Genomic DNA, 23,467 nt, shown 5'->3' on the forward strand with positions numbered 1-23,467 from the left:
GAAGATTGTAAAAAGGGTGGTTTTTGTAAGAAACCCCAGCATGTTATACATTTTTAGAAAGGTATTTAAAAGACCTTTCCAACGCGATACAATACATTGAAGATCTGACAACCCTATCAAAAGTTATTAGCAATTAAGTGTTATTTATGCACTTTTTGGAAGCCGGATCTCAGATATCACGATGAAAACGTTGTCCGGATCTATCATGCAACCCGTCGTTGAACAGGTAATCAAAAGACCTTTCCAACGCGTCCAAAACATTGAAGATCTGACAACCCTATCAAAAGTTATAAGCACTTAAGAGTTATTAATACACATTTTGGAGGCTTGTTCTCAGATATTTAGATGAAAACGTATTCCAAATATATCATGCGACCTATCTTCCCACGAGCGTGTCTATTTTGGATAGCATTACCCTTTGAATGAGAGGAAGGCACCAACCACCTAAGGGTGGATTAAGTAACGTTTTTTCGTAGATTTAATTTGTCGAATTGTTCTCCATATTCTAATAATTTGGATAATTACCGAGAACAAAACTAATCCAACCCGGGGAAAACCATCTGCCTCTTCTACAGTTTGGCAAGAATCTGCTCCAGAAATGAACACCGGAATTCCCCACTCTATCGCCGAGTCAAGCCGGCCGGAATAATTAGTTCCAGCGCTAGTTAAAACTGAAGCTCGCTCGCTCGCACAAATTTGCCTACATTTGTGGAGTGGTATAATGATATCGTCTTTATTTTATTTTTTCGTCTTGCCGGGTACGAGGAATTGCGCACAGATCTTTCACGCCTCGGGGGGCGGAGCTCGATAAAAGAGCGGACGTGTGTAATTGCGATATCAATTAGAACGTCGTAGTCATTTGGCTCGACTTTATGCGCCGCGCACTTTCTTTGTGTATTGTGGAGCTTTGTGTGAAGTACCGGTTCTGAAGCCGGGCCGCATCTGGAGCGAGGCATATGGCAGATCGTCTGCAAGCAAGCTAGGGTGGTCTGATTTTTTGAAAACTTTGTTTTTCCTGTGAAGCAAGCACACATATTAGAGAGAGTAACCCTATTGGGTGGAACAGGGTACAACTAACCAATTTATATCCAAAGAGACAAGAGAATGCAATCCGCCCCAAGTTAAAAAGAGCAAAGTGACATCCCTTAGCTTCGTGGGGATGTGTACAAAAAGGCACAAAACATCCGCATGTTCGTCCGGAAGAGATTGAAGTAAAAGGGCAAACAGAGCTCCGCGGTCTGTCAGCTTGGGCGCAAATATATAGCTGGGGCTCCCATACTTGGCTGCACTTTGTGTGCAAACAACGCCGCCTCGATAAGACCTTGTCGTTGGTTGTGACTCGCGCTTTTCCGCAGGCGTCGTTGCTCGTACAAACGTTGTCCGCGCCGAAGCTTTGTCGGGGTGGCTGCAGCGCAGGAGAAACTTTCTGACCAGCGGCAGCTGCAAGCACTTTAAAATTGTGCAACCATTAATAACCTAATCCCTGGGCTATTGGGTGTTAGAATGACTTCTGGCACTGCAATTGGTCCAGCTTGGTGTCCGTGGTCAGCTGCTAAACCGGTAATGCTTGGGGGAATCCATTTGAGGTCAGGGATTGTCGAATGACTTGATTAGACTTAGAAATATTCTGAAAGTTGCACGATTCTCCCAAGAATGGATTTTAGCATATTTTGGTTTTTAGTCTTTCCATCTGTTGGCGCCAACGCCAAAGTAGATTTAATTTGCCCAAGAAATGATTTTAATCTTAAAAGAAATAGTTTCCAACCCATATGATTTTTCTAACAGTGTCAGGTAGAGTAAATTTGCAAGAATAATCCATCCATTTCCACAGTGTCAGTTAATCCTTCTATTGTTTAAGCACATAACACAACACAAATGTACCCGCACATACACGCCACATATTGAAGAAGAAAGGAAACAGCAGCATGTAAATAACCGCATACCAACTCACCATTCGTGTCCTTTCCCTTTCACACATGTTTCATTCATGTATTTCACAGCACACAATAGGCTCAAGGACGCGCAGCGCGCGTTTGAGTAGGCAGCTTGCGCAAACAGACCAATAGGAGAGCAGGGAGTAGGAATGAAAGAAATGAATGAATGAAAAGAAGAAGTGGCGTGTACATGGTTTAGGGAAGAAGGATTGCGCACCCGATAGGAGATTAAATAATAAGAATACTTTTTCGTTGCAAGAATGAAGAAGATTCGGCAAATTTGCCCGAAAATTTATGCTTAAAAACCAAATGAATTTGTTAGTCCGTAAGTCAGTTTAAGCTTGTAAATATAGAAGTTAACATCGTGAAACAAGCTGTTTTCTTGCATCCTGGCCAAAGGAGTCCACTGGAAGAAAGTCGTTGTGAATACAGTCCACTCGCCGATTGTCGCCTTGAAGCTGTGTTGTGCCACGGAATTCCCTGCAACACAGTGGAAAGGTTGGACAATCAAAAGCCCTCCTGGAGCCGGGCCTAGCGCTCCTACATGGTCCTTCAAACCGGATTTGTGTGAAGTGTTCGGACTTTCAGACCGGAATTGTGCGAAAAGTGCGGATCTTCGTGGTCCTTCAACCCGTTATTCTGTGAACGTTCAATGAGAGTCGCCAACCGGAAGTAAAAGTGATCCGTCAACCCGGACATGTGAAAGTGGCCTTTAGCGGATGCGAGGAAGAACTGACAAGTGGGTCTAAAGAGACCAAAGTGAAGCACAGCCAAAGTGTTTTGCGAACCAAAAACTCGTGTGCCAAGAAGTTGGCAAAGTGCGTCCACGCCGTGGACAAAAAGTGCAACAAGCAAAAGGTTGCAAAGTTAACTCAAACTTTGAGAAAAAAGTGGAGTGAAGTGAGAGCACCAAAATGGTGTTACACACGCCAATGAAGCAGCCCGTCAATCCAGATGAAGTGAAGTCGCTGATTCATCAGCGAGGACAGGTCAAGGGAAAAGTGACGAAAATTAAGAATGCCCTTGACGAAGCCAAGAAGAACCCGCAGAGGATAACCAAGGCGACGCTGAAAGTGTACGAGAAGAAGCTGGAAGCGCACTACCAGGAGTACGTGTTGCGCCATCGTGAAGTGATCGAAGCTGTTGACAAGAAAGAGGAACAAGATGATGTGCTCGACGTGTTTGACCAGCTTCACACCGAAACGCTGGTGCTGGTCGAAGAGCTGATGGAGATGTTCAACCAGCCGGTCGCTGGACCGGCCCTTCAAGTCGGTGCCAACGGGTGGCGCCTCAAGTGATCGTGCATCAGCAACCTCTTCGAGCACCGATACCGACCTTCGACGGACAGACGGAGAACTGGCCAAAGTTCAAGGCCATGTTCGAGGACCTCGTCGGTCGCACCCGCGATTCCGACGCCATGAAGCTGCATCACCTCGACAAAGCTCTGGTCGGTGATGCAGCTGGGTTGATCACCGCGAAGATGATTCAAGACAACAACTACGAGCAAGTTTGGAAGGAGATCAGCGAGCAGTTCGAGAACCAACGTGTCATCGTGGATACGCACATCGATGGATTGTTGCAGCTCAAGCCAATCACCAAGGGAAACCACAAGGACTTGCAGGCGCTCACCAAAGCCTGTGATCGCCACGTCGCCGGATTGCAGTACCAAGGACTCGTCGTCGACAGGTTGTCAGGACTTATCATTAACAAGCTAGTGGTAGGGTGCTTAGATGATAGTACTAGACAGCAGTGGGAAAGGACGCAGAAACAAGGTGAGTTGCCAGACTTTAACCAAACATTGCAATTTTTGAAAACCGAGTGCCAAGTCCTTGAACGTTCCCAAAATTCGCGCGTCCTGAGCTCAGCAAAGGAGCAAAGCACCACCAAGCCATCTTCCCCAAACCAACCCAAAATCCCATACTGCCACATCTGCAAAGGTCGCCAAGTCATGTCTGGTTTGTGGGGCGGATCACCGTCACTTTGAATGTTCGAAGTTGCTGGCGATGACAGTTCCGGAGCGCAATGCCAAAGTTAGTGAGTTGAAGTTATGTTTTAACTGCCTCCGAGCTGGTCATCGACTTTCTAGTTGCTCCAGCAACCTGAAATGTCAGACTTGCCACAAGAAACACCACACCTTGCTCCATAACGGCTCTTTCTCCAAAGCTCAAAGCGTAAGACCAACCCCAAGCCTCCAAGTAACGAACCCTACAACACCTCAGTCTGAATCTCCCAACCTTCCCACGTCCACTACACTGAGTCAGAACCTGCAGCAGCAAACCCCTCTCAACTCTTCATGTTCATCCAACCATTCCCAGAGTTTGAAAACTGTGATGTTGTTGACGGCTCTTGTCCTGATCGAGAATGATGGAGATCCCGTTCCTTGCCGTGCGCTTCTTGATAGTGGTTCGCAAGTGAACTTTCTCTCCGAGCGGATTGCCGACAAGTTAAAGGCCCCTCGTGAGTCGCTGTACGTTCCGATCGCTGGTGTAGGTGGGTCAAAGATGTATGCTAGGGAGAAAGTCAGGGTTACCGTTCATTCGAGATACTCGGCCTTCGCCGCCAGTATCACATGTCTGGTGGTTCCAAAGGTGACTGGAATCATCCCCGGATCGAAGATTGATGTTTCCTCCTGGTCGATCCCAGTGGGAATCCAACTTGCGGATCCAAAGTTCAATGTCCCCGAGAGAATTGATATGTTGATTGGTGCCTCCATGTTTTTCAGCCTGCTTAAGTCAGGACAGCTGCACCTGGCAGACGGTCTGCCAGAGTTGCGCGAAACTCATTTCGGCTGGGTATTTTCCGGCGAAATCGAGAATTCTGTGAACCATTCACACATCGCGAACAACGCTTCGTTGGATGTGCTGAATCAAACGATTTCCAAGTTTTGGGAGGTCGAGGATCTTGCCGATCCAACGCCCCCACCCTCTGATGTTGATGAATGTGAGAAGTTGTTCGTGGAAACGCATAGTCGTTTGCCGTCAGGTCGATTTGTTGTTAGATTACCGTTTCGTGGAGATGTTTCAGGGTTGCCAGACAACCGTTCGCTCGCTCTTCGTCGGTTCCTGCTGTTGGAGCGCCGTCTCAACAGAGAACCAAGTCTGAAGCAGCAGTATGCTAAGTTCATTGATGAGTATGAATCCCTTGGTCATTGTCGTGAGGTTGATGAGTCCAAGGATGTAGACCAGCATCGGTACTACATGCCCCACCACGCCGTCCTGAGGCCGACGAGCTCGACCACGAAACTGCGAGTAGTGTTCGACGCGTCGGCCAAGCAAGGTTCTACGGCGAAGTCGCTCAACGAGGTTCTCCACGTTGGAAAGCCGGTCCAAAGTGATTTGTTCAGTATCCTCCTCAGATTTCGTAAAAACCCCATTGCATTCACTGCCGATATTGAAAAAATGTATCGGCAAGTGCTTATCGACTCGTCTCAGACGAGGTTCCAGAGAATTCTGTGGAGGAGTGACTCTTCAAAGCCGATTCGCGTGCTGGAGTTACAGACGGCAACTTACGGTACAGCAGCTGCCCCGTTCCTCTCGACCAGATGTCTTGTTCAGTTGTGTCAGGATGAAAGAGAGAAGTTTCCGCTAGCAGCTGAGGTGGTTCGTGATGATTGTTATGTCGATGATATCCTTTCCGGTGCTAGTTCCGCTGACGAAGCTGTAGTCGTCCAGCGGCAGATTCGAAAGATGCTTGAGTCTGGAGGTTTTCGTGTCCACAAATGGAGCTCGAATTGCCAGGAAGTGTTGAGTAATGTTCCCGAATCTGATCGCGAGAAACTTGTGTGTCTCGATCAAGGAAACGAGGTCGTCAAGGCACTGGGTCTGACATGGTGTCCCCAGTCTGACGAATTTATGTTCGTGGTGCGTCTTCCAAAAGCTGTCACCGAATTCACCAAGCGAAGTATTTTCTCTGAAATCGGCAGGTTGTTTGATCCCATCGGATTTCTATCCCCCGTGATTGTTGTTGCGAAGCTTTACATGCAGAAGTTGTGGTTGATTGAGTTGCCATGGGACGCTAAGGTCGAAGGAGATCTTCTGGCGTCGTGGTTGTGTTTCCGTAGAGCCCTCCCCAAGGTTAGTGAAATTCGGATTCCACGCTATGTTATCAGCACGTCGACTGTCGCGATTGAGCTTCATGGATTTTCCGACGCTTCCGTTGTTGCTTACGGTGCAAACATTTACGTCCGATGCATCTTGTCCGACGGTAGAGCTCAACTTCGCCTCCTCTGCAGCAAATCAAGAGTTTGTTCGCCCAAGAAAGATCTCAACATTCACCGCAAAGAGTTGATGGCGTGTGAACTGTTGGCTCGCATGATGGTTAGAGTTCTCGAGACTGTCAAGTTTAAGGTAAGCCAAGTCGTACTTTGGACTGACAGTCAGGTTGTCCTCGCGTGGCTTAAGAAGTCCTTGGCGAAGCTCGATGTGTTCGTCCGAAATAGAGTTGCCAATATTCTTGAGCTCACCGCAGGATTTATTTGGAAATATGTCAGGTCAAAGGACAACCCCGCTGATATTGTTTCCAGAGGCATGCTTCCCGAGGCTCTAATGTCGAAGTCCGAGTTCTGGGAAGGCCCATTCTTCCTGAGAATCGAAGTGTATGATGAGGAAATCCCCAGAAATTCCAGATGATGAACTCCCCGAGTTGAAGCTTGGTCCGATCATTGCAACCCCAGTGTTCAATGAAGACCAGCTTCCGGTGTTTACAAGGTTCAGTTCGTTCAGAAAGCTGCAGCGTGTGATGGCATACGTGCAGCGTTTCATCCAAAATTGTCGTCAGAAAGATCCGTCTTGTCGAGTGTTCATGATTCACCCAACGATCCCTGAGTTGCGCGCTTCGCTGGAACTGATCGTAAAGATTATTCAGCACGAAGCACTCAGTGACGAAATCCACCGTGTTCAGAATGACGAACCGTGCAAGAAGATTGCAGGTTTGCACCCGTTCTACCAGGACGGTGTCTTGAGAGTTGGAGGTCGGCTTCAGCAATCCTCGCTGTTGTTTCACTCCAAACACCCCTACATTTTACCGAAACACCCTGTAGTTGACCTTTTGATTCGCGCTTATCATGAAGAAAATTTGCATGTTGGTCCCAAGAGTCTGATCGCTGCTTTGAAGACAAGATTTTGGCTGATCGACGGAAGGTCGTCAGTTCGCAGAATCACCCATCGTTGCGTCACGTGTTTTCAGGCTCGCCCGAAGGTCGCTAGTCAGTTGATGGGAAATCTTCCTGCATATCGTGTCAACCAAGCTCTGCCGTTCGAGGTCACAGGTGTGGATTACGCAGGTCCAGTTTATGTCAAGGAAGGTCGATACAAGCCCAAGATCGTAAAGCTTACATCTCGGTGTTTGTTTGTATGGTCACTCGAGCCGTACATTTGGAACTCGTTTCAGATATGAGTACAGAGACTTTTCTCGCAGCTCTGAAACGCTTCGTAGGTCGTCGAGGACTCCCCGAGAAATCCACTCCGATAATGGAACCAATTTCCGCGGAGCGAAAACCGAGCTACATGAGCTCTATGAATTGTTGAAGTCCCAAGTCACAGTCGATGAAATCGCTCAGTTCTGTCAGCCTCGTGAAATTAATTGGTCGTTGATTCCCCCCGAAGCCCCCAACTTTGGTGGTATTTGGGAAGCCGCCGTTAAGAGCACCAAATTTCATTTGAAGAGAACTCTCAAGGAAGCCAAGTTGTCCTTCGAAGAGTACGCTACAGTTCTGACTCAGATAGAAGGAATTTTAAATTCACGTCCTCTCTATGCTACCTCTTCCGAACCTAATGATTCAGAGATTCTCACCCCCGGACACATTTTGATTGGTCGTCCCCTGACCGCCGTACCTGAACCCAGTTGTGAAGGTGTTCAGATAAATCGGCTCAATCGTTGGCAGTACATGCAACGATTGCGCGATGAGTTTTGGAGAAAGTGGCATCGCGATTATTTGCAAACCCTTCAACCCCGCGGTAAGAATCGAGTTAAATCCGCCAACATCAAACCAGGTATGATTGTCTTGCTAGAAGAAAAAGATGCGCCTGTGCAGGTGTGGAAGTTGGGAAAAATCACAAAAACCTTCCCCGGGAAAGATGATTTGGTGCGTACGGTCGAAGTACAGATCGGCACAGTAGTGTACAAGCGGGCAATCCATAAGATTGCTGTTCTGCCAATCATTGATAATGCTAATTTGGTTAAGGTCACAGAGATTCCATCTCTGCCCGGCGGGAGTATGTTGGCGCCAACGCCAAAGTAGATTTAATTTGCCCAAGAAATGATTTTAATCTTAAAAGAAATAGTTTCCAACCCATATGATTTTTCTAACAGTGTCAGGTAGAGTAAATTTGCAAGAATAATCCATCCATTTCCACAGTGTCAGTTAATCCTTCTATTGTTTAAGCACATAACACAACACAAATGTACCCGCACATACACGCCACATATTGAAGAAGAAAGGAAACAGCAGCATGTAAATAACCGCATACCAACTCACCATTCGTGTCCTTTCCTTTCACACATGTTTCATTCATGTATTTCACAGCACACAATAGGCTCAAGGACGCGCAGCGCGCGTTTGAGTAGGCAGCTTGCGCAAACAGACCAATAGGAGAGCAGGGAGTAGGAATGAAAGAAATGAATGAATGAAAAGAAGAAGTGGCGTGTACATGGTTTAGGGAAGAAGGATTGCGCACCCGATAGGAGATTAAATAATAAGAATACTTTTTCGTTGCAAGAATGAAGAAGATTCGGCAAATTTGCCCGAAAATTTATGCTTAAAAACCAAATGAATTTGTTAGTCCGTAAGTCAGTTTAAGCTTGTAAATATAGAAGTTAACATCGTGAAACAAGCTGTTTTCTTGCATCCTGGCCAAAGGAGTCCACTGGAAGAAAGTCGTTGTGAATACAGTCCACTCGCCGATTGTCGCCTTGAAGCTGTGTTGTGCCACGGAATTCCCTGCAACACAGTGGAAAGGTTGGACAATCAAAAGCCCTCCTGGAGCCGGGCCTAGCGCTCCTACACCATCCCATCTGCTGTTTCTCACTATTCAAACAAATTATTTAGCAATTCTTTTGACAAAATTCGCTTGCTCACATCGTACTAAGCAATTGTTACGAAATTTCAGTTTAAAACGCCTTTTTTTAATTTTTCCGCCAACTCACAGAAATCGGAAAAAGTAGCCCTGACCCCGTGAAACTTTGCCCAAACGAATCTTTTTTCGACATTTCGTGACGGAGGGGCTGTACGACCCCTTTCGTTTTGAGATATGTAGCTCAAAACGATGAAGATATAGAAATTTGGTGTCAAAGGAACTTTTGTGGACACCCAATTTGATGGGTTACTCAAAATTCGTCAAAAATCGTGAGACATGTCATTTTATGGGATTTTTTATGTAATTTTTTTTTTAAATATTTGATTTTGATCCGAAATATCCCAGCGAGCTATTTTTTCCATTTAGAACAAAAATAATAAAATTACGTGCTAATTTCTTACTTTGCATGGTTAGTTTTTAGAGGGTAACAATGTTCTACAAAGTTGTAGAGCAGAAAAAAAAACAAAAAAAATATCTACAAACATAAGGAGCATGTGTTTTTAACGAGTTATCAGAATTTTTCGAATTTTTTGTGATTATTTTAATCATTTTTGACAAGTATCAAAAGACTCGTTGATTCGTTGATTCAGTTTTTAAAATTTTGGGCGCTTTTTCAATATATTTTTTTTCAATCTATTTTCGACTGAAACAATTATATCTGATGTTCGAGAAGTAATTTATAATCAACATATTCAGCCATAACTTTTATAATTGTACAGGGACAAGATACACGTTTTCGAAGGATGTGCGACAAAAAATCGTATACATAAGGTTAAAAGTGAGAAAATATGAAAAAGTATAAATTTTATCACTTTAAAATGCATAATGAGCAGTATTTAAAAACTTTTGAAAGTCTCGTTTGGATTATATTTTGAATAATTAAAACACAATATTTTTTTGATTCTGCAATAATTTTTGATTTTTTTTTGGAAAAAAGTCTGGATTCAATCTCAAAGTTAAAAAAATTGAATTAGAGGCCACGGTGTCAACATTTGAATGAAAAAAAGTGTTTTAAAATGCATTGTTCGTGCAAGACGGCATTTGTGTCCGTCCCCTGTGTTTACTTCCTTACTACTTTTGTACTGATCAGAACAGAACAATAAAGCTTTTCTGCCTCTTCGCGCGCTGACCACCGTCCGAGACGGTTGGCTCAGCAGTCAAATCAAACGATTGTTTTTTTTTTCTATTCAATTTGGAGATTCTACGTGCTTGGACAACAACAGTAACACAACGTAGGAAATTCAAAGTCGGGCTCTGGCCGAACATGCATTCAACATCAGTCCAATTGTTTTGCAATCATTAATTTTCAAAATTTTTAAGTATTGACGAAAATTTTATTATTGTGAGAATTTCATAAAAGTTCAAAATAATTTTAAACGAGCCCAAACATGCTAAATATGATTTTCAATGCAGAAAATGGCATTTTAGATTGTTCTCAGTTGATTAAACTTGTATTTCCATTACCATTTTTTTTTATTAAAAAAAATAATATTTTTTTGCCGCCTAATTTTTCAGACTTATTTTGAAAGGGGGTGGACGACATAAAATTTGAAAAATATTTGCAACGGCCTTACATTTTTTTACAAAAAATCAATTTCTCAAAATTTGTATTTTTTCAATTTTTAAATTATGTGGCATGTTTTGCGGCCGCGTTTGGTAAAAAAATAATTTCAGTTTTTAGTGTACAATAACATCATGATTCGAATTCCCGGACGCTTCGAAACCCGGACACTTCATCTTGTTTTATCAATTATGAGGATATAAGTTCGCACAATTATTGTCTAAACTGTGTTATTTGATGATTTTTAACATCAACTTTCATTTCAAATATGTTTGGACACTGTGGCCAATGCTAAAACAATTAAATTAAATTGAATCATGTGATTACCAAAACTGTGAAACATTTTTTTGGTTCTGATTTCCTTAAATTCTAGCAATTATTTATACAAAATATCAATTGTTTTGATGTTAACATCTTATTTGATACCTAAACAATGCCATTCACTAAAATGTTGGCCCAAATTTGTGCGATTCATAAGTAAAAACGAGTGTCCGGAATTCGAATCAAAAGTGTCCGGATTTTGAATCAACTTTTATCAGTGTCCGGGATTCGGAGCACAACAAGTCATTTTAATTTGGAAATTGTGAGGAAAAATGGTTAGAAAAGACATATTTTGCATGCATTCTCTTTAAATGAACTGTTTATACTACATTCTGATGATATTTCTACATTTCTTACTTATTACATGATTTTTTGCCAGTTATAACAAAACTGATATGCTACTAAGTGTCCGGATTTCGAATCATGACGTTATCATTCGCAAACGAAAAATAATCTGAAGATTTTGTATACAGTGCACCGTTTCCAAGATATGGCTCCTTAAAGTTTAATTTAAAAAAAAAATAGTGTCTATGATTTTCCATTACTGAAAATTACTGAAAAGTTTGAAGATTGGACCTGGTTGCTGAAATACAGAGGGTAAAATAAGAAGAAACGAGAAAATTTTAGTTTTTCAAGTATCATCCAAACAGTTCCCTTTGTTCTCAGCAACAAATGGTTTCAAAATTTTCAATGCTAACATTTGTAAAAAAAATTTGGTCTATTTGAAAAAAAAATATATATATATATATATTTAAAAACTTTGAAATTAAGACTAACATTTCGAAAAGGTCTTAATATAATATTCACTATTACGCTCTTTTGAAATGTAAGAGTTTTTCTTAATACTTTTTTATGGCTCAAAGGTTGCAAAAGTTGATTAAATGATATTTTTGTGAGATTTTCCATTTTTTTTAAACAAGAGCAGTTATATTAAAAGAGCAGTTATATTGAAAATTTTGGAATAAGAAACACCCAAAAAGCAAAAATTGAAAATTTGGTTTATAGGACCTTTTCAAAAAAAAAAAAAACTCCAGAAAGGTTTTTTGGACATTCTTTAATCCATACCAAAAACCACATCCGTTTCGAATCGAAAAGTAAAAATAAATATAAATTGAATATATTAAGAAATCTATAACTTGAAAACATCGGGCACCCCTGACCAGCATTCAACTTCAAGAAAAGAAAGAAAGAAGCTGGAAGCTGGATTTGCAGGAACCGGGTTCACAGCACGGCGGGCAGTCCATTCTTTCACACTTTTACCAAACAGTAACACCAGCTGTGCGGCAGTGTTCAATTCTGTCCCAAACACTATTCTGCGGTTTCACAGCTTTGTGTCGAGGTCGTTCGACTTTCCTATTGAGCTGGCAATAATAATTCTGGACCGCAGTTGAACTTTTGACTAAATGATTTGCGGGAGCAGCAAAACGCGTGCAACGATTAATTTCAAACATAAATTAGGTGAAAAGTTGTTCATTAAGCGTTGACCCCAAAAGCGGTCATCTCGGAACAAACCGTTTAACCTCTCCCCTCTGGTGGTGGTCAGGGTTAACGAGACACACAACGCGGGGTGTATAAAATATGGCTGATGAGAATCAGCGAACGGTGAAATTAGCCAAAAGGGCACACCGGCGAGCGAGCTTTGATGGTTTTAACTACACCACCGAACAGAGAGCATACAGTACACTGACAATTTTACCGCAGAACCTGAGGGAGGGGGGAAGCATTCGTTAGCTAGTTTCGACTGTGCATGTGGCCTAGGGCGGGGTGCGGGGTTCGCTCCAAACCGAAATGGGTGGCAATTTTACACTTTATACACACACACACACACCCTGAACAGCATCAGCAAAAGTTCCTGGCAGCATGTGCTTTTTATGCATCCGACTGTTAACTATGTTGAATTGTGTAGTCAAAGGCTGGATTTTTGCAAAGAGGTGTAAGTTAGTGACTTAATTTGCGGTAAAAGCTTTTTGCTGATTGGGGAACTCCGAGTTTTGTCGCAGCACTTCCACGAAAAAGCAATTTATGGGGTGAAGTAAATTGCCTCTGGAAATACTTTGGATAGGATGTATGGCTTGAAGGATTTGTTTTAGGTACGCTGATGTGACAACTCCAAGTTAAAATTGCATTGTTCTAGACATTATCGTTTTATTCGGATGTAGAATGCAATTATCAAAAGCAATCAAAAAATGATTTCCAAATGCATTTTAAGCCTCAAATGTTCTGGAAGAATTGTATTTCATTTCCTTAATTAGCTCACATAAAAAAAGATCTACACCGAACAAAATTACCATTGCTATTCCGTTAAATCCTTTGTTCATGCCAACGAGAAGTCAGTTCAGGCAGTCTTTCAAGTCTTTGTCCCGGAGCCGCTGGTCCCCAAAAGTCCACTTCCTGCTTTTTTCAAAACATTTAATTATTATCTGCTCTAAATTTCTTTGTTCCGAAAAGCATCCGGAACACTCCCGAGTCGATGAGGCGTTAATTAATACACAACTCACGTTTCTACATCTCTCGAGCTGTGCTTAATTATTCTGATTCTAAGCCACTCGCAAAGCTCGCCCAGCAAGCTTCTAGCATCTGCTTCAAACAATCAGCTATAAATTGGTCTCTCAACCGTCATAGGTCAGTGACCTGATCGTGATCACTGAGCATCACTAAATTTCAGTAGATGGATGGGCATAAGCGTGGTTCACGAGTATATGAAAAGACAAAAGTTTTAATTGAATTATTTTTCACTTTCAAACTCTTCTTCTAGAAAGTTTTCCTCAAACGGATAAAATTTTCTCGTCTTAGAGATTTCTCATAGGTTTTGATCCGAGGAACAAATTTGCAATAGTAGTTTATGCAACAAGTTGCAAAAAGAGGATTTTTTCAGCACGAGTCGTACATTTATCCAACGAGGTTCACCGAGTTGGATAAATACGAAGAGTGCTGAAAAAATCAAGTTTTGCAACGAGTTCCATACAACATTTTTTGCAATTCCAAAAAACACACACTGAGTGAAATTTTATGTCAAATTTTCATGTATTTTGTCAATAAATCGTTTAAATCAAAAAATGTTGAAAAGTGTTACTTTTCGAAACAAGTGCTGAAAAGTTCAACTTTTCAGCACCCATTTGAGTGCTGAAAAGAAGAACTTTTCAGCATTTATTTTGAAAAGTGTTGCTATTCGATTCTGTTATTTTTGGTACAGAAAAGTAGGCTATTTCGTCGTTCAAGAAAGACAGGAAAAGTAAGTAATTTCACGACGGAATTGCAAAAAATATCGTAAAGTGCTAGGAAATGATCTCAAAAAGATACAGGTTATTAAAAAAAAAAATGATTTAGTACGGCAAGGTTTAGGTCACTAGTTTTGAAAAGGACAGTAATAATTTAATTTATTGGTATTCGAAAGGAGTTTGGGTTCCTAAAACAATTACATGAGCATGAGCATGAGCATGGCTGACTGCCAATGAGCTGCTACTCCGTTATTGACAGATCAGCTGAAGTTAAACAATGAATCAAAAATGATCAGTGGGAGCCAACCATCCGTTCACTGTTTAACCGCTGAAGAACCCTACTTTTTAGTCAATACCGGCGCTCTCCCAAGAAGCCTGCAGTTCAACGAAAGGGAGGAATCATAGTTTTTCGCTATATACTTGTTGATACCGCTTGAGACCGTTGAATCCACAGCATCTCCTTCAAGCATCACGTGATTAATTTTTTTTGGGTTAGTAGGATAAGGTATTGGCTTTTCGATGCCACCCCCGAGCTACGACGCTGTGGGGAGGACTTTCATAACAGAACCGTCGGCGAGCCTTCCGAGCAACGATGCTATGGGAAGGTCTTTCTGGTTAACACACAAAATCACAGTTATTTTGCTCCACTAGGAACTCAACGATCCGAATTGTCAGTGCGTCTTACGATCATTATATAGAAATGGCTTTTTCACCGCAAAAAAATAAAACCTAATTCGAAAAATTTAAACACAATCCACCCGACGCCGTGCCTTCCGATCAACGATGATATAGGAAGGGCTTTGAAAATCACAAAAAATCACTTTTCACTCCGAATATTTTTTACGACCACGCGCTTCCTTTGCCAACTATGCACTCTGGGTTCCTAAAACGATTACATGATTACAAAAATAGAAACATTTTCAATTATTTATTCTATTTTGAACAAATTTCTACGGATTCAGTTGATACAATGACATTATTTTTTGATGAAAGTTTTTTTTAATTTTCTGATCGATATTTTGTAATGCAAAGTTGTAACTCCAGAAACAAGTTACACTCTCACATAAATACCATAAACCGGAGTGACATTGATAGCCTTTGACTTTGATTGGTTTGAGATTTGTCGGCAAAATGAAGAGTAGAAATAAAATACTTCCGGAATGGATATGGAACCATACATACCGTGGTAGAGAAGTGTTCAAAGTACTTTAAAAAGATTTTTTTTTTATAAAATTTTGAAAAGTTTCAAAAGCTAGCTAACTTTAATTACAAAAATGATTTTAAAATGTGATGATTTTCTCAGTGTAAATTGATTTAATTATGAAAAAAAATATCAGATTCTTGGGACAATTTTTAACTAAAAAATTTAATATTAATAAGTTAAAATAAAATTTAATAACAAAACAAGTTTTAAACAATTTTAGGCAAAATGTTAACTTTTATTCCAAAGCAAAGGAGTAAAAATAATTAGAATGAAATAAATGCATTTAAAAAATGATGCTTGTTTTATTGGAAGAGTACATTTTTTTCATTTTTACATAACTTTTTTCAAGTTATAGCCTAAATGGGTTAATTTTATGATAAAAATTGCATGGTTTTGATATTTTTCAAAGTGTTTATGTATGTCCATTGTACATATAAAATTTACAATATTTCTAATCTTTAGATTACAAATATTTTCAAATCTTTAAAATAAAGCATTACATTTCATAAAAGGTAAAACCATACCCTTTTGATATAAAATTTTTGAAAATATTTTTTTCGAAAGATTGGAAAATTTTGAAAATCAAACAGGTAGTTACCTAGCTTTTCCAATTGAAAGTTGAAGGCTTTATTAATTCTAAAAAGGTTCAATAAATTAATTTTGATTTTTTTTTATTTTTGGGTTTTATTTTTGGCAGCTGGCCGTACAAAAAATCATATTTTCCAATTTTTAAAATCTGTATCCTTTGGAGGAATTTTGCTGATCGATTTGTTGTCTTCGGCAAAGTTGTCGGTGTATTGTTGAGAACTATAAAAAAGGTACACGCATTTTTTCAGTCGATTTTTAAATTAGGTAGCTTAAAAATCTAATTTCCCAAAATCCGTATGTTTTGCCAGTTTGAGCCAAAGTTTTTGCCGCCGAGTTTTGATTAAAAAAAAGGTTTGATAGAAAAATTTAAATTCGACTCGAAATTTTTTTTGACTTCTATTTACAATGTAAAATCAATTTGCATTCAATTGTACTTTACAGGAATTCGATAAAGTTATCCATTCGAAAAAAATACTTTGGAATCCGAGCTAACATTTCAAGAGGGCTAAATATTAATTTGATTGAAAATCGATCAAATATCGACTTTCTTTAGAAAGGGCGCTTAGAACTTAATATAAATTAACTAGAAATAGGTTGTCATTGTAGGCCGACATTTTGATTAATTTCTAATAAGGTTGAAATCATTGTAATGCCCTTCCAAAAATAGTGCAAAAGAAGCATTTTGAGATCTAAAAGTAGCACCATAGTTTCAATAAGTATTCAAGTACAATTAATATAATTTTCTGGTTGAGTTTGATGTTGTTTTTCGAGAGTTGAAATTTTATGTTTTTTTTTAAACATTGAGTAAAAATAAACAACTTGACTAATCGAAATTATGAGTCAACTCGATACATATTGTTTTAAAACTGGCAGATTACAGCACCTTCAGAGAATGAAAGATTACTGTCGATAATAGCACTATTTGTAATAAATACATTTCAAAGCCTTGAAAGAAGGTAGCTATTTATTACTCTACAAAACCCTCCAGCATGAAGTATTCAAGCTTCACCACAAACGATGATTGATTGATCTCTAGCCTGGCAGGTTACTACAAAAGAACTAAACGACAGATCTATATGTGCAGTGTGTTCCGGTCGTCCCGACCTACATATCACTCTAATAGCGACCTAATGAACCCGGACAGTTCAGTGACTCTCCGGGTGAGACTTACCCAGTGGCATCGACGACAGCAGGGTGTTCTTGTGCGACAGCAGTCCGTTGTCTGGGAAACCACCTCCTCCACCTCCAGCACCGGCGTTGTTGGGCTCCACGTCCAGTGTCCTGTCGGCGGCGGCCACGGCGGACGCATCAAAGCCATTCGTCTCCAGCAGTGACGTCTCCGAGGGGTACTCAAACGTCGAGGTTAATGAATCGTCAAATTGAATTTTGAACTGCAAGAGAGGGAGAGAGAAAGTGCACACAGAGATAAGTCAGAGAGGTGTGTCAGCAGGTTTTTCAACAGAGATGGTCCGCCGAGATGTGACAGGATGACATCTCGGAGAGGGGGGAAAACATTTTAATTGCAAAACATGAAAGAGTAAGCTGATAATTAAGACGGTTTTGCATATATTTGTATACAATCATCAGCGCGGCTCGCGAAACGCGCAAAGAGATGCAGGCATAAATTCCAAGTCCGCGTAGCTTAGAGGTACGTTCAGGAATCAACAAAAAAAAAGGTAAAACAAATAACTTCGTAATGAGAGTGCACCCAGTTTAACGTGTTGAACAAGCTGTAACGAACGTCCACTTGAAATCGGAAACGATTACAGAGTATCACGTTTAAAGCCATGCAAATTAACCAACAAAAAAACAGCCCGAACAGAGTGTAGTAAGGAGTTGGTCCGTCGCACTTAATTTGAAACGCGAGAGGCCACCGACCTCCACCGGACTGGTTGTGTGAATTTTTCAAAAAATAACGGTGACTGGCCACTTTGGCACGAAATTTGGCCCCGCGTTGTTTACAAAGTTGGAAATTATGATTGATGAACGCCAGTCAGCCAGCCGTGAAGGCCAAGTGCACCCCCCAAACCGGCTTTTTTGCCCCTCCAAAAGTAACGTTTTTCGGCGGCGTCAATTCTGGAAATTGATGGTTTTTGATGAGATGTGCCACACGACGGCAAATAGATACACGTGACCGTCACACGGTGGTATGGGTCGGCTGGCAAAAAAATACAGGTCAGGACTGGCAATGAACCATGAACCCCGTGTTCTCTCTGGGTTCAAGCTGTATGGGGAGGTAAAATTGGAGGTAATTGTTGGAGATCTTCGTGTGGGGAAACATGCGTCGTACGGAAAGATACTGTGATTCACGGTTCACGGTATCAAAATGATATTCCACACGATTATTAAATGTTACAGTGAACTCTGGCAAGGTTTTGGCATGAAGCCAGTGCACTGGCAGTGAAGAGATTGGTATAGGTCAGCTCAGAGCAGGAATGAATTAAAGAGCCAACATTTTAGAGGGGCGCAGGTGAAAAAAAAATCTATACATTTAAAAAATACACTGAAAAAATCCATTCCCAAAACCGTGAACAAGCGTTCATGAAATTTGGAACCACGAACACAGTTCTCGAATTGCATGATACTTTTTTCAAATATCTACACAGAAAAAAAAAAACAATTCTCGTAATCGTGAATTTTGTTCAAGGATTTGAGAACCACAAAGGAATTTATTCATTAGTATGGTACATTTCTGGAGTTTTTTTTTTTTAAATAGGTCCAATAAACCAAATTTCCAATTTTTGATTTTTGGTTGTTTTTGAAACCGCCTAGAGTCAGGGGTATTAAAAACACCCAAAAAGCAAAAACTGAAAATTTAATTTATTGGACCTTTAAAAAATATCCAGGTTTGCACTATAAATGTGAATATATTCTTGTGCGGTTTTCAAAATCATGAACATAATTCACGATTTCGAGAATTGATTTTTTTCCGTGTAATAGCATATTAGTTTTGGAATGGTTTTGATATTATAATGAAAAAAATCCGTGACGTTGAAACGCCGGGATGTGCCATGAATATGTTTATGATAGATTTTCAATGTAAGAAATAATTATTTTTTTTCATTGAAATTAACTGAAATCTTCACAAAAGCTTATTTTTTTAAAGAGTTTCGCCAAGATATCGCCAGTTGAGAAATAAAAGTTAGTTAGGTAACACTCACTGTGGAAAGCTCATTTAAAAAAAAAAAAATATGCTTCTAAAAATCTAAAATCTTCTAAAAATATGCTTCTACTTCGTAAATTGTTTTTTTATTTGTTATGTAAAAATAAAAAGCCATTTACGATTGTTTATTTCAAGTTTATTTTTCATCTTTCAAAGCTACCAACTGTATGTTGTTTTTTCCGTACCGTACGGATTTTGTCGACCCTTTTCGTGGAATTTTCACAGGCCGGATTTTTTCGTATAATATGGATATTTAAGTAGGTTAATGAATTGAATTGAATTGTTTTTTGCTTTGGCCAATGCTTTAAACACTTTTTATTCAAATGTAAGTTTGGTTTTGAAATTATTAATTAGGTAGTTTAAAAATAACTATCAATTATTATTTTTAAATTCCTTACAAAACAAATACATCCAGTAGAATTTCCAAGAGCTTTCAAAAGCTTGTGAAAACGGGTAAAAATCTGAATAAACAAACTTGACAATTTGTGAACTGTACAACGTTGAAAAAAAAACATAAAGATTTATTGCTCCAAGTTACGGTTTGTTTAAAAATGTTATTAAAACTTGCAAGCCATAGACTTCAAATTAAAATGTTTTTATAAGCTTAAAAGCTGTGGATACCACTCAGTATAATCACTCTAAAACAGATAACATTTTCGCAAACCACATTTTGAAATATTAAAGTAACCAATGAACTGACTTTTTCAGCCATAGAAAAAACATTGAGAAAATTTTGTTCACGGTGATAAGCAAATAGTTAAAATTTATTCCAGAAAAAACTAAAAATTTTTTTTTTGCAATTCCGTCGTGAAACTACTTACTTTTCCTGTCATTCTTGAGCAACGAATCGGCCTACTTTTCTCGACCAAAAATAGCAGAATTGAAAATAAGTACCTTTCATTACCAGTGCCGAAAAGTTCTACTTTTCAGCACTGAAATGGCTGCTGAAAAGTTGAACTAGTGGCACTAGTATCGAAAAGTAACATTTTTCAATATTTTTTTGTTTTGTTACCCCTTAGGACAAAGTTTCACGCAAATCGGAGGGGGGTCGGGCCAGCTGCTGTGTGAGTTGGCGGAGAATTACCCTACTATTAAAAATGATTTTAAACATGAAATTGAAAAATATATCCTTTAATTTTTTTCGATGTGACTCCCCTTTTTAATTTTTTTTGCGGTTTATTTCGGGTAAAAATATGGAGCAATTCTCTACGAAATCGGTCTTTTTTCTTCAATTTTAATTTTTGTATTTTTTAATCCGACTGAAACTTTTTTGGTGCCTTCGGTATGCCCAAAGAAGCCATTTTGCATCATTAGTTTGTCCATATAATTTTCCATACAAATTTGGCAGCTGTCCATACAAAAATGATGTATGAAAATTCAAAAATCTGTATCTTTTGAAGGAATTTTTTGATCGATTTGGTGTCTTCGGCAAAGTTGTAGGTATGGATACGGACTACACTGGAAAAAAATAATACACGGTAAAAAAAATTTGGTGATTTTTTTATTTAACTTTTTATCACTAAAACTTGATTTACAAAAAAACACTATTTTTAATTTTTTTTATTTTTTGATATGTTTTAGAGGACATAAAATGCCAACTTTTCAGAAATTTCCAGGTTGTGCAAAAAATCATTGACCGAGTTATGAATTTTTTAATCAATACTGATTTTTTCAAAAAATCGAAATTTTGGTCGTAAAATTTTTCAACTTCATTTTTCGATGTAAAATCAAATTTGCAATCAAAAAGTACTTTAGTGAAATTTTGATAAAGTGCACCGTTTTCAAGTTATAGCCATATTTAAGTGACTTTTTTGAAAATAGTCGCAGTTTTTATTTTTAAAATTAGTGCACATGTTTGCCCAGTTTTGAAAAAATATTTTTGAAAAGCTGAGAAAATTCTCTATATTTTGCTTATTCGGACTTTGTTGATACGACCTTTAGTTGCTGAGATATTGCAATGCAAAGGTTTAAAAACAGGAAAATTGATGTTTTCTAAGTTTCACCCAAACAACCCACCATTTTCTATCGTCAATATCTCAGCAACTAATGGTCCGATTTTCAATGTTAATATATGAAACAATTGTGAAATTTTCCGATCTTTTCGAAAAAAATATTTTCAAAATTTTCAAATCAAGACTAACATTTTAAAAGGGCGTAATATTGAATGTTTGGCCTTTTTGAAATGTTAGTCTTGATTTGAAAATTTTGAAAATATTTTTTTCGAAAAGATCGGAAAATTTCACAAATGTTTCATATATTAACATTGAAAATCGGACCATTAGTTGCTAAGATATTGACGATAGAAAATGGTGGGTTGTTTGGGTGAGACTTAGAAAACATCAATTTTCCTGTTTTTAAACCTTTGCATTGCAATATCTCAGCAACTAAAGGTCGTATCAACAAAGTCCGAATAAGCAAAATATAGAGAATTTTCTCAGCTTTTCAAAAATATTTTTCAAAACTGGGCAAACATGTGCACTAATTTAAAAATGAAAACTGCGACTATTTTCAAAAAATATGGCTATAACTTGAAAACGGTGCACTTTATCAAAATTTCACTAAAGTACTTTTGATTGCAAATTTAATTTTACATCGAAAAATGAAGTTGAAAATTTTACGACCAAAATTTCGATTTTTGAAAAATCAGTCATAACTCGGTCATGATTTTTGCACAACCTGGAAATTTCTGAAAAGTTGGCATTTTATGTCCTCTAAAACATATCAAAAAAAAAAAATTAAAAATAGTGTTTTTGTAAATCAAGTTTTAGTGACAAAAGTTAAATAAAAAATCACCAAATTTTTTTACCGTGTATTATTTTTCTAGTGTAGTCCGTATCCATACCTACAACTTTGCCGAAGACACCAAATCGATCAAAAATTCCTTCAAAAGATACAGATTTTTGAATTTTCATACATCATTTTGTATGGACAGCTGCCAAATTTGTATGGAAAATTATATGGACAAACTAATGATGCAAAATGGCTTCTTTGGGCATACCGAAGGCACCAAAAAAGTTTCAGTCGGATTAAAAAATACAAAAAAAATCGAATGACCGAAATCCTAGAGAACTGCTCTATGTATGTTTAAGATTTTCTAATTAACTTTGCCGAAGTCGATCAAAAAAATCCTTCTGAAGGTACAGCTTTTTTTAAATAAATCCACAAGTTCTTTTGTAAGATCACCGGCCCGCAAAATTGAATTGAGACTTGTATGGTGAAACAAATGATGCAAATAGTAGTTTATGCAACAAGTTGCAAAAAGAAGATTTTTTCAGCGCGAGTCATATATTTATCCAACGATGTTCACCGAGTTGGATAAATATGACAAGTGCTGAAAAAAATAATTTTTGCAACGAGTTCCATACAACATTTTTTGCAATTCCTAAAAACACCCTTTGAGTGGAATTATAAGTCAAATGCTCATGTATTTTGTCAATTACCAGTTTAAAACAAAATAATGTTGAAAAGTGTTACTTTTCAAAACAAGTGCTGAAAAGTTCAACTTTTCAGCATCCATTTCAGTCGGCCCCGGTGGCATTTTTCGAGACGACATTTGTCTGATCATACGATATACGAGATACGTAGAGCTGCATCGGCTTTGATCATTCAGTTTTCACAGCGGCCAGTTGGCCGTGCGGGTTGGGGCGCAGACTTAGTAAGCTAGATATAACTTTCACAGGTTTATTTTTTTTGAATTTCAAATATTTTTCCTAGCGCCTGCCAGATGTAAATTTTCACATTATTAGAGGTAAAATTAAAGATTTTTTTCTGACATAAAAGATGTACCCCTTTTTAGATGTTATTTTACCATGATTTGTTTTACTGTGTATGTTGTCTGCTGGCAAATGAAAATCAATGTTTCTTTTCAGTTTTTCAGTAATAACAATTTTGTCTTCGATTTGGAGAAATCTGTACGAATTTCAAAGGTTGGAAATGTAATATCACATTTTGTGGACATTTTGAGAATTGGTTAAGGTTTAAAAAATCTCAATTGAATTTTTGATGAACGATCCCTTTGATAAAACAAATGATCAATTAAATTGATTAGAAAATCTCCAACCCTTTATTGATTTTAACCTGCATCAATCAGTTAGCTTCGTTTGCAATCCATTGGTTCAGAATTGTGTTCCGCCCTTAAATTATATTGCTTTTCCGCAAATAACCAGCTATTGGATTCCATGCACTTACAAATATCTGTGCATTTGAAGCAAAAAGGCGAATTTCCTCTATATTGCTGCAAGTTGCTCACTTGCACCGGAACCTGCTCAAGCTCGCCAACTAATCCCCGGGTGATTCATTGTCCAAAGTACTCGTTGACTGCCACCGAGCACCGAGTGTGCACTTACGAGTGTCAAATGACCCCCTTCTGTTCAAGCTTCCCCGTCTGACCCGGCCACTAAAAGTG

At 38.8% G+C, this 23,467-nt stretch overlaps 1 protein-coding gene across 3 annotated transcripts in view; it reads right to left on the reverse strand.

Moving 5' to 3' along the window:
- LOC6041806 (mucin-5AC) overlaps positions 1-23,467 on the reverse strand; it is a 133,511-nt gene that overhangs the window by 23,235 nt on the left and 86,809 nt on the right. For all 3 annotated transcript variants that reach the window (XM_038266086.1, XM_038266085.1, XM_038266087.1), the window contains exon 4: positions 17,071-17,290. In XM_038266086.1, coding sequence (XP_038122014.1) covers positions 17,071-17,290 — 220 coding nt within the window. The remainder of the gene's footprint in view (positions 1-17,070; positions 17,291-23,467) is intronic.

Source organism: Culex quinquefasciatus, chromosome 3, assembly GCF_015732765.1.
Source record: "Culex quinquefasciatus strain JHB chromosome 3, VPISU_Cqui_1.0_pri_paternal, whole genome shotgun sequence".
In the NCBI taxonomy this organism is placed as follows: domain Eukaryota; kingdom Metazoa; phylum Arthropoda; class Insecta; order Diptera; family Culicidae; genus Culex; species Culex quinquefasciatus.